This window comes from Oncorhynchus kisutch, linkage group LG18, assembly GCF_002021735.2.
Source record: "Oncorhynchus kisutch isolate 150728-3 linkage group LG18, Okis_V2, whole genome shotgun sequence".
Lineage (NCBI taxonomy): Eukaryota > Metazoa > Chordata > Actinopteri > Salmoniformes > Salmonidae > Oncorhynchus > Oncorhynchus kisutch.
Window position 1 is genome coordinate 8,566,970 of NC_034191.2, and position 12,246 is coordinate 8,579,215.

Here is a 12,246-nt window from a genome sequence, read left to right on the forward strand (position 1 = left end):
TTACTCCATACCTTCTACATATCAGGGGAATGAGGCTCTCTCCGTCTCGTGCTCTGGATCCAAGTCAGGCTGTTAGTCTGGTTCTACTACATCTAGCTGTGGTGGCTGGTGGGTTTGCCTTGCTCTCGTCTACCTCTGTCTCTGCCTCTGGGCTGGAGTCTGTCAGATGCAGGCTCCAAGGCACCCCTCGTCCTCCGGCGTTCTCCCAGGACGGGGACTTTGTCATCGGGGGTGTGTTCTCCATCCACAACTACATGCACACTGTGGATCACAGCTACACCAGGCTGCCTGAGCCCCTGCAGTGCACAGGGAGGTCAGTGAGCGCAAGAGGGAACAGGGGACAGGACTGTGGTTGTGTGGGGAGAGAGATACATTGTGTTTTAAAGACATGGGGACAGTGTGTTTAGAGACAGATAAATTGTGTTTTAAAGACAGGTGAACAGTGTGTTAAAGATAGAGAAACAGTGTTTTAAAGACAGAGAAACAGTGTGTTTGTATCTGAGAGAGTAGATAAAGCCTACTGTTACAAAGTGTCAAATTTCCAAATGAAGGCTATTGTCAGGACTTCCACCGAAGTTGGCTCCCCTGCTTGTTCGGGCAGTGCTCGTGTCACCATCCTACTAGCCCGCCACCGATCCCTTTTTCGTTTGTCTGTTTGTTTTGTCTTATTAGTTTCACCTGTGTTTCTGTTGTTTGGTTTGATGAGCTTCCCTATATTTAGTAGGTGGACCCGCCCTTGTTTTCTGCAAGATTGTCTTTATGTTACGTGTATTTTAGGTGGATTTATTTTCTTAACTTGGCACCCTGTGTTTCTTGAGTTGTCACGTTGTATGTCCGTGCCCTGTATTGTTGGGCTTATCATTTTGTGTGCCGAAGTAAAGAGCACTTTACCCCAGTGGAACTCTCTGTGTCTGATTCCTTCACCCACCTAGTCCCCGTGACAGCTATACTACAATGTCCTCAATTACCGATATCAAATGTGTAGGCATGTAAACAGTGAGGAAAATGAGGCTAGATATGAAGATGTTTGCCCTCGTATAACCATATATTCTATCGGCTAGTTTACCATTTAGTCAAGAAGTGCTCACTCACCTACCTTCTATTTACAGTTTGGATACTCGTGAGTTGCGCTTCTCGCGCGCCATGGTCTTCGCAGTTGAGGAGATAAACAACAGTTCAGACCTTCTACCCGGTGTCACACTCGGTTATCAAGTGCACGACTCGTGCACTTCGGTCCCCATGGCCATGAATGTGGCCTTCCAACTGGCTAACGGCCTGGACCCCATGTTTGATACTGGAGAACAGTGCTCGGGGTCGGCTACCGTGACAGCTATCGTGGGTGAGTCTGGCTCCACGCCAACCATCAGCATGTTGCGCATCATCGGCCCTTTCGGCATTCCTCAGGTAAACTCCTGTGGACAGAAATAATTCAGCTTCTTTTAATTTACTGTATTCCTACTTTATATTCTCCTCTCTTTCAGGAATGAGTTCTACTTTTATTAATTTACTGTATTCCAACTGTATTCTCCTCTCTTTCAGGAATATACATTTCTGTGTGAAATTATGTAGAGAAATGCATTTGAACGTAGACTGAGAACAATGAGTCTGGAGGACATCTTGCGGCATTAGAACATGATCTGAGGACTATAGGCTAGGTTGTTATGGGAGACCAGGGATTAGTGTCACACCTTTTACTCATGTTTTTCATAGCACCAGTATGTCTTATAATACTATTATCAATATGAATAGAACGACCAAGATAGAAACGGGCAGAAATATGTATCCTTTTCAATCTGGCCCAATGAAAAACAATACATTATTATTATTAATGTCTCCCTAACCTCATACCAAACATCTAAAGAAAAAAAGCAGAAAGTAGCCAATAACTGAGACTCGTTTGGCCGACATGATGATCTTTCTCATGTTTTCGACTGTCTGTTTTTACCAAGGTGAGCCACTTTTCCACCTGTGCGTGTCTGAGTGATAAGAAACAGTATCCAACCTTCTTCAGAACCATCCCCAGTGATCAGTTCCAGGCTGCTGCTCTGGCCCACCTCATCAGGCACTTCGGCTGGACCTGGATTGGGGCGGTCCGTTCCGACTCTGACTACGGTAATAACGGGATGGCTGCTTTCCTACAGGCAGCACAAGAGGAAGGCATCTGTGTGGAGTATTCTGAAGCCTTCTCCCGTACCAACCCACTCAGTAGAGTGCAACGGGTGGCTGACGTGATCCGCAGGTGATCCGTGATTACTTGTGAACTTTTCATTCACACAAATGCAAGACCATATTTATAAAATAAATACTATTGTTATTCATTTCTCTCTTTTCCCGAAGCTGATCTGTGAAACTAACATGATTTGCATATCTTAAGCATGTCAGAAGTGTTGATTAAAACTAATGTTCATGTTCACTTCACTGAGACATTGCAGTGAATGACAAACATGACCAGCATATTAAGCATATGATATACTCATGTTCCCCAGCTCCACAGCACGGGTGGTGGTTGCATTCACAGCCATTGGGGAAATGAGGATCCTGCTGGAGGAGATGGAACGCCTGCCCTCTCCACCCCGCCAGTGGATCGGGACTGAGTCCTGGGTCACTGATCCAGATATGCTGCGCTTCGGTCTGTGTGCCGGGGCCATCGGATTTGGCATCCAACGCTCTGTCATCCCCGGTCTTAGGGACTTCCTCCTGGACCTCTCCCCACAGAAGGTGTCCAACTCTCCCCTGCTGACTGAGTTCTGGGAGGGAGCCTTTGACTGTAGGCTGGGGACAGGTATCTATCTATCTATCTATCTATCTATCTATCTATCTATCTATCTATCTATCTATCTATCTATCTATCTATCTATCTATCTATCTATCTATCTATCTATCTATCTATCTATCTATCTATCTATCTATCTATCTATCTATCTATCTATCTATCTATCTATCTATCTATCTATCTATCTATCTATCTATCTATCTATCTATCTATCTATCTATCTATCTATCTATCTATCTATCTATCTATCTATCTATCTATCTATCTATCTATCTATCTATCTATCTATCTATCTATCTATCTGTCTGTCTGTCTGTCTGTCTGTCTGTCTGTCTGTCTGTCTGTCTGTCTGTCTGTCTGTCTGTCTGTCTGTCTGTCTGTCTGTCTGTCTGTCTGTCTGTCTGTCTGTCTGTCTGTCTGTCTGTCTGTCTGTCTGTCTGTCTGTCTGTCTGTCTGTCTGTCTGTCTGTCTGTCTGTCTGTCTCTCTCTGTCTGTCTGTAGGGACCTCTACAGGTGTTGGGGTTGAAGAGAAGGTGTGTGATGGCAGTGAGGATATACAGCAGCTACAGGCCCCCTACACAGATACATCCCAGCTGCGTGTCACTAACATGGTGTATAAAGCTGTTTATGCCATAGCACACGCCATCCACAGCATCGTTTGTGAAGAGAGAGAAAACTCCACTGTGAACTGTGACAAAAACCTCAATGTGAAGCCAACACGGGTGAATGACAAGATGATAATGTTCTGATTGATATGTTTATTTCAACTACATGTATGAAGGCCTAGGAGTTCTCATTATACTTTACAACTTGTTCTGAAGTAACGCATCTGATAAATATATGAGGTGAATTAATGTTCTGTTTCTCTCTCTCCCTCACTCCATCTCTCTCTTCCCTTCTAACCATCTCTCTTCTCACCTCTCCATCTCTCTCGTCCCCTCTCTCCCATGCCCTTCCAAACTCTAGGTCCTGGAGAGATTAAGGAGGGTGAACTTCTCTCGTAACGGGTACCAGGTGTCTTTCGATGCCAACGGGGACCCAGTGGCCACCTATGAGCTGGTCAACTGGCAGATACGGGAAAGTGGGAAGATGGAGTTTGTGACAGTGGGGCTCTATGATGCGTCCCTGTCTCCTGACCAGAGGTTTGACATCAACAGGGAAATCACCTGGGTAAAGAACAGTACAGAAGTACCTGTGTCAGTGTGCAGTGAGAGCTGTCCCCCAGGCACTCGTAAGGCTGTACAGAAAGGAAAGCCTGTATGCTGTTATGACTGTATCCAATGTGCAGAGGGAGAGATCAGTAATAACACAGGTAGGACTATAGGAACAGTTGTGTAGTAATTTCTATCACGGTTTACTAAGTATTGGTTTATTCATATTACCAGCACGACAAAGGTAGTATCTGTCAATCATGTTCCTGTTCTTATTATCTTATGTAAGCAGCACATTAATTAAACATTCTTTATTGTAACCTGACAAAGTGCAGCATTGTGGGACATGTATTTGTAAAAAATTAGACCTGAATCTATTATTATTAACATTTGATGTCTGTTGTTTTGTCCTGGTCAGATTCTTCAGACTGTCTGATCTGTCCCGAGGAGTACTGGCCCAACGCTGAGAGAGACCTCTGTATCCTTAAGCCTGTGGAGTTCCTGTCCTTCCACGAGGTTCTCGGAATCATCCTGACCGCCTGCTCTGTGGGCGGGGCTTGTCTGGCCATCGCCACTGCAACAGTCTTCTACCACCATCGAACTTCGGCCATCGTCAGGGCCAACAACTCTGAGCTGAGCTTCCTGCTGCTCTTCTCCTTGACTCTGTGTTTTCTGTGCTCTCTTACTTTCATTGGCCGGCCCTCTGACTGGTCCTGTATGCTGCGTCACACAGCGTTTGGGATCACCTTCGTTCTCTGCATCTCTTGTGTTCTGGGGAAAACAATAGTGGTGTTGATGGCCTTCAGGGCTACGCTTCCAGGCAGTAGTGTCATGAAATGGTTTGGTCCTCCACAGCAGAGATTGACTGTAGTGTCATTCACGTTTGTCCAGGCTTTGATATGCACTCTGTGGTTGGTCCTGTCCCCTCCCTTCCCCATTAAAAACCTCACTACCTACAAGGAAAAGATCATTCTAGAGTGTGATGTGGGTTCAGCTATTGGTTTCTGGGCTGTGTTGGGCTATATAGGACTCCTGTCTCTCTTGTGCTTTGTGCTGGCTTTTCTGGCTCGGAAGCTGCCTGATAACTTCAATGAGGCCAAATTCATCACCTTCAGCATGCTCATATTCTGTGCAGTCTGGATCACCTTTATCCCAGCTTATGTCAGCTCTCCTGGGAAGTTCACTGTAGCTGTGGAGATCTTTGCCATCATCACCTCTAGCTTTGGGTTGTTCTTTCTATTATTTGTTCCTAAATGCTTTATTATTCTGTTCAGGCCGGAGAAGAACACCAAGAAACACCTCATGGAGAAGACATCCAATGATATACATTATTAAGAAATGATTGAGTGGAAAAAACATTGTAACGTTCAGTTATATGGTTTATCATACAGTTAGGTAGAACTACTCTGACAGAGATGACCAACAATTTAGCAGATAATCATTGGTAAATGTGTAACTAGTAACATGACAGGTTCACTTTAGATATTCCAATGTTATGAGTGATTGTTCAAATCTAGAGTGTTAAAATCTAATTTGACCTGCTAAATGATGTGAATAGCAGTAGTCTACAGAGTGGAACCACTTCCATGTTGTTGGAGAAAAGCTTTATTCCTGAATGAATTGATATAACATTGAAGTGCATGTGTTCAATTTATAATGTAATTCATCATATTATGTATTATAATAATATAACACACATTTTCAGATACAGTTGAAGTCGGAAGTTTACATACACTTAGGTTGGAGTCATTAAAACACATTTTTCAACCACTCCACACATTTCTTGTTAACAACCAATACTATTATAGTTTTGGCATGTCTTTTAGGACATCTACTTTGTGCATGACACAAGTAATTTTTCCAACAATTATTTACACACAGATTATTTCACTTATAATTCACTGTATCACAATTCCAATGGGTCAGAAGTTTTCATACACTAAGTTGACTGTGCCTTTAAATAGCTTGGAAAATTCCAGAAAATTATTTAATGGCTTTAGAAGCTTCTGATAGGCTGATTTACATCATTTGATTCAATTTGAGGTGTACCTGTGGATGTATTTCAAGGCCTACCTTCAAACTCAGTGCCTCACATCATGGGAAAATCTAATGAAATCAGCCAAGACCTCAGAAAAATAATTAAATAAAGTCTGGTTCATCCTTAGGAGCAATTTCCAAATGCCTGAAGGTACCACGTTCATCTGTACAAACAATAGTATGCAAGTATAAACACCATGGGACCACGCAGGCATCATACCGCTCAGGAATAATACGCGTTCTGTCTCCTAGAGATTAACATAGTTTGGTGCGAAAAGAGCAAATCAATCCCAGAACAACAGCAAAGGACCTTGTGAAGATACTGGAGGAAACAGGTACGAAAGTATCTGTATCCACAGTAAAACAAGTCCTATATTGACATAACCTATAAGGATGCTCAGCAAGGAAGAAGCCACTGCTCCAAAACCAGACTACGGTTTGCAACTGCACATGGGGACAAACATCATTATGTTTGGAGGAGAAAGGGGAGGGGTCTTGCAAGCTGAAGAACACCATCCCAACCATGAAGCACAGGGATGGCAGCATCATGTTGTGGGGTTGCATTGCTGCAGTCGGGACTGGTGCATTTCACAAATTAGATGGCATCACGAGGAGAGGAAATTATGTGGATATATTGAGAAACATCAAGACATCAGTCAGGAGATTAAAGCTTGGTCGGATATGGGTCTTCCAAAGTCAAGGTATTGGAGTGGCCACCACAAAGCCCTGACCTCAATGCAATCAAACATCTGTGGGCAGAACTGAAAAAGTGTGTGCGAGCAAGGAGGCCTACTAACCTGACTCAGTTACACCAGCTCTGTCAGGAGGAATGGGCCAAAATTCACCCAACTTATTGGGAAAGCTTGTGGAAAGCAACCCAAAATGTTTGACGCAAGTCAAACAATTTAAGGCAATGCTACAACTTCTGACCCACTAGGAATGTGATGAAAGAAATAAAAGCTGAAATAAATGATTTTCTCTGCTATTATTCTGACTTTTTACATTCTTAAAATGAAGTGGTGATCCTAACTGACCTAAGACAGGGAATTTTTACTTGTATTAAATTTTGAAAAACTGAGTTTAAATATATTTTGCTAAAATTCCAACTTCACTGAGGCAACGTGCCAAGAGGACTCGACTGCAGGGGAAATATAAGAGAGGAAGCTTACCAAGAGGACTATACTGTAGAATAAATACTGTGTGCTGCCAGCATGCCAAGAGGACTAGACTTTAGAATAAATCACTGTATGCTGCCAGCGTGCCAAGAGGACTAGGCTGTAGAGGAAACATAAGTGTGGCAAAATGCAAAGCGGTCTTGGCTGAAGGGGAATCACCGTGTTGAGCCAGAACAAGAGGACTTGACTGTTGGAAAATATATGAGAGCCAGCATACCAAGAGGACTATACTGTAGGGGAAATAAAAGAGAGGAAGCTTGCCAGGAAGACTAGACTGTAGGGGAAACACCGTGAAGAGCCAGCTTGCGAAGGAGACTAGACTGTAGAGGAAATACTGTGTAGTGCCTGCATGCCAAGAGGACTAGATTATAGTGGTAAGGGAAGACCCCCATGTAATAAACAAAAATGAATGGCAACAATTTGCCATTGGGCGAAACACATACATGATCGCAAATACCACTCAAATGGATGGCAGTTCATTCAAAGCTTATGGCAAGTGGCATTTGGCAAATGTCAAGTGTCATACAGCAAAATCCCAAAGATGGCGAGCACGCCACTGTACATTTTCATATTGCAAATGGACATGAAGTCAAGAACCAAGGGACAAATTTTGAATATTATTTTATTTTTCTAAAATACATCTCCCTCTACAAAATTGCTTTCTGGACTGTTTTTGGAAGAAGAAAAATTGTCAGTAATGCATATATAGCAACCATATGAACATAACTTTGTCTTTTTTATTGAGTTTGTCCATAAGGCCTATGTTTTGTCCATTCGCAATATATGACGACAGGAAGTCAAAAGTCAGTGAAGCATGGCCAAATGTCATAAGAAATATCCACATGCCATACGTAAGTATTGAAAGTACCAAATCAGGACAAACACAACGATCACAGATAACACAAAAAAATACAGCAACAGATTACATTGACACATAGGTCATTCCCCTAACAGCACAAGAACTTGCATTACCAAAAACAGTTACAAGCAATACAAAAATAAAAATCCTCCAATAAATATTTAAAATGGGCAAGGGGGACAAGAGTCTCAAGTTTATGTTTAGTCTGCAGGCTATTCCATAGGCAAGGAGCTTAACAGGAAAAGGCAGCCATACCCAACTCTGTGGAAATCGCATGGGCCTCAAGTGTAATCCATGCTTGAGACCTGGTTTTAGGAATTCTAATTCTAATATTGATGAGTGATGATAAATAAGAAGGTAGCTTATTCAGAAGTGCTTTATAGACAAACACAAGAGCATGTTGTTCTCATCTCATGGACAGCGAAGTCCAACCCACATTTTGATATAAAACACAGTGGTGAGTTCTGTAGCTAGCACCTGTAATAAACCTAAGTGCGCAATGATAAGTAGCATCCAGCGATTTAAGTGTTGATGCCACAGCATCATAAATGATCAAATGATCATAGGAAGTCAGTTTCCAAACCCAAAGGTCAGTGAACCATGTCCAAATGGCATAAGACATGTCCAAATGCCATACATAAGTATTGAAAGTACCAAATCAGGATGTTATGTCCATTTACCATATATGATCATAGGAAGTCGGTTTCCGAACCCAAAAGTCAGTGAACCATGACCAAATGGCATGTATACTGCCCAAATCATATATATCCCTATGTTAAGCCCTGAATCAACCTAGAAGGTATATTTGTCATGTTTGATGCGAGAGGAGTGGGACTCTCATCTTTTAAAGATTATTTTTTAATCGTCCAAAATGACCAGGGGCGCCTACTCTATTGGTTTGGCACGGGTGAGGGATGCTCCCTTCCTGGCCATGGACCCCTTGCACCCCCATAAAAGCATTTAAAACATTTTCCAAAAATTTGCACCTGGTAGCCTGTTCAGGAAACCTGTTGCACGGATGTCCATTTGCACTGTCTTACAATGGGCATTTACCATCACGAATTATACATGCTCTAATATACTGCAGAAATGCCCAATTTACTGGCCAGTTGAACTCCAGATGGCTGGGCAGTGATAGTGGTTCCTCTCCATCGCTCATTGGTGTTGATTTGATAGTGTCCATTTGGTGATGGTAAATCCCTCATTAAAAACATTGGAAATGTACTATCCATTTCCACTGTGATATAATTGACATTACCTTCATGAATTTGACATGCTCTATTAAACTGGCCAGTTGAAATCGGGATGGCCGGGCAGTGATAGTGGTTCCTCTCCATCGCTCGTTGGTGTTGATTTCAGCATGTCCATTTGGTGATGGCAGAATCCTCATTAAAGCCCTGACTAAGGCCGTGAGGCCGATACTTAAGCTAATGAAAGTTCAGTGATACTATCAAGAGAAGAGAGCAGTATCCTTTTTCATAAATCCCTCATTAAAAACATTGGAAATGTACTGTCCATTTGCAATGTCTTTACCTATAGGTATTTAACTTCACAAATTTGACATGATCTAATATACCGCAGAAATGCCCAATTTACTGGCCTGTTGAACTCGGGATGAAATGCAATGATAGTGGTTCCTCTCCATCGCTCGTTGGAGTTGATTTCAGTCTGTCAATTTGGTGATGGTTAATCACGGTTTAAACTTATTGCAAAGGGACAAAGTCAGCCAGCAAGTCAAAGTCCATCAGTCAATAAGAATTCATTCTGACACCAAACTGATTCCTATTGACACCAAATCCACTTTGTCCAACTCGTTAGAAGCCAACTATCACATATTTCAGGTCAGGCCCATAATTCACAGCGCCTTCTGTTTAGACCACAATAAAAAACTTAAAACACATAGTTACGTTTTAGCCTAGCTGAGGCGACACCGAATCCCGAGTTTCGGCTCGATAGGTCATTCGGAGCCCGAGCAGTGGCCTTAATTTCTGGGCATTGCTATGGGGTCCCTGAAAGAGCTATCGGACAGAAACTTTAGGGTCAATCTGTGGAGCCGGTTTTAATCTAGACTTGTGACTCTGGGACTTTTTTAAATGTGATAATTTTCACGATGGTCAAAATGAATTGAAATCATTGCAAATGTACGAGGCTGTTTCTCAGCCTGAGAACTTTCTAGAGCCACATAACACACTGTGCACGATCAACTTAAGCTCTAGAACATGTATATAAAGAGTTCTAGGTCTGACGGTTCTTTGATAGTTCGAATGCAGGTAACTATTGCAGGCTCTGTGTGTCTTTAAGCCACTCACTGTGTTACTCCCCATTCATTGTGTGTGTGCAATTTCAGAAAATCACAGAAAGTCACAGAAATCACGTAGAGCTCCGAATCGTGTCTCAACGGATTCGTCTGAACACGCCACAACTGGATCTGTAACCTTTTTGGGAAAAACATTTATTGTAAATTATGATAGATAAATGTCTGATTATTTTTTTCCAGACACCGTAGGTTCATGTACCTTGACATGAAGTGGTCAAATTGGTGCTCTATGACCATTTTTGACTGTTAACTTTACTAGGGTAGGGGGCAGCATTTGCAATTCTGAATGAAAAGTGTGGCCAAATTAACCTGCCTGCTACTCAGGCCCAGAAGCTAGGATATGCATATACAGTGGGGCAAAAAAAGTATTTAGTCAGCCACCAATTGTGCAAGTTCTCCCACTTAAAAAGATGAGAGAGGCCTGTAATTTTCATCATAGGTACAATTCTGTCTAGGACTGGGGTTCCACTAGCTGAAACCCCCCGCAACAGTCAGTGAAAGTGCATGGCGCCAAATTCAAAACAACAAACATCTCATAATTAAAGTACCTCAAGCATACAAGTATTTTACACAATTTTAAAGATAAAATTCTCATTAATCCAGCCACAGTGTCTGATTTCAAAAATGATTTATAGCAAAAGCACCACAAACGATTTTGTTAGGTCACCACCAAGCCACAGAAAAACACAGCCATTTTTTCCAGCCAAAGAGAGGAGTCACAAAAAGCAGAAATAGAGATAAAATTTATCACTAACCTTTGATGATCTTCATCAGATGACACTCATATGACTTCATGTTACACAATACATGTATGTTTTGTTTGATAAAGTTCATATTTATATAAAAAAATCTGAATTTACATTGGCGCGTTACGTTCAGTAGTTCTAAAACATCCGGTGATACTGCAGAGAGCCACATCAATTTACAGAAATACTCATAATAAACATTGATAAAGATGCAACTATTATACATGGAACTTTAGATAAACTTCTCCTTAATGCAACCGCTGTGTCAGATTTCAAAAAAACTTTACGGAGAAAGCAAATCATGCAATAATCTGAGTACAGCCTTTAAACAACAAAGCAGCCAAAAAGATACCCGCCATATTGGGTAGTCAACATTACTCAGAAATAGCATTTTAAATATTCACTTACCTTTGATGATCTTCATCAGAATGCACTCCCAGGAATCCCAGTTCCACCATAAATGTTTGATTTGTTCGATAATGTCCATCAGTTATGTCCAAATATCTTCTTTTGTTAGGTCGTTTGGTAAACAAATCCAAAAGCGCGTTCAGGTCGTGCCGAACGTTGGATGAAAAGTTAAAAAAGTTCTGTTACAGCCCGTAGAAACATGCCAACCTAAGTATGGAATAAATCTTTAGGATGGTTTTATTATAAAACTTCATTAATGTTCCAACCGGACAATTCCTTTGTCTGTACAAATGAACTGGAACGTAGCTACCTTTCACATGAGCGCACCAGACCGAGGCTGTGGCACTCTGCCAGACCACTCTCTCAAAGAGCCATTATGAGCCCCACCTTTAGAGTAGAATCCTCAAAACAGGTTTCTAAATATTGTTGACATCTAGTGGAAGCCTTGGGAAGTGAAACATAACTAATATCACCATGTATCTTCAATGTGTGCTGAGTTGAAAAACTACAAACTTCAGATTTCTCACTTCCTGGTTGGATTTTTCTCAGGTTTTCTTCTGCCATTAGAGTTCTGTTACGGTCACAGACATCATTCAAACAGTTTTAGAATCTTCAGAGTGATTTCTATCCAATACTAATAATAATATGCATATATTAGCATCTGGGACAGAGTAGGAGGCAGTTCACTCTGGGCACGCTATTCATCCAAAAGTGAAAAGGCTGCCCCGTATCCCAAAAAGGTTAACAAGACGTTTATCTATAATCCTATGTATAAAACTT

General features: G+C 41.8%; 1 protein-coding gene across 1 annotated transcript; it reads left to right on the forward strand.

Moving 5' to 3' along the window:
• LOC116352892 (extracellular calcium-sensing receptor-like) lies at positions 1-5,353 on the forward strand. Its single transcript, XM_031795424.1, has 7 exons — positions 1-313; positions 1,110-1,404; positions 1,950-2,239; positions 2,487-2,767; positions 3,287-3,495; positions 3,740-4,085; positions 4,343-5,353. The coding sequence occupies exons 1-7, from the start codon at positions 30-32 to the stop codon at positions 5,257-5,259; spliced, it is 2,622 nt and encodes an 873-aa protein (XP_031651284.1). The 5' UTR covers positions 1-29; the 3' UTR covers positions 5,260-5,353.
• The last annotated feature ends 6,893 nt before the right edge of the window (positions 5,354-12,246 follow it).

Excerpts from the sequence above, each read along its gene's own strand:
- LOC116352892 (XM_031795424.1), top strand. The coding sequence starts at position 30 with ATGAGGCTCTCTCCGTCTCGTGCTCTGGATCCAAGTCAGGCTGTTAGT. Across the intron at positions 314-1,109 it reads CCCCTGCAGTGCACAGGGAG|TTTGGATACTCGTGAGTTGC; the intron begins GTCAGTGAGCGC and ends TTCTATTTACAG. Across the intron at positions 3,496-3,739 it reads TCAATGTGAAGCCAACACGG|GTCCTGGAGAGATTAAGGAG; the intron begins GTGAATGACAAG and ends TCCAAACTCTAG.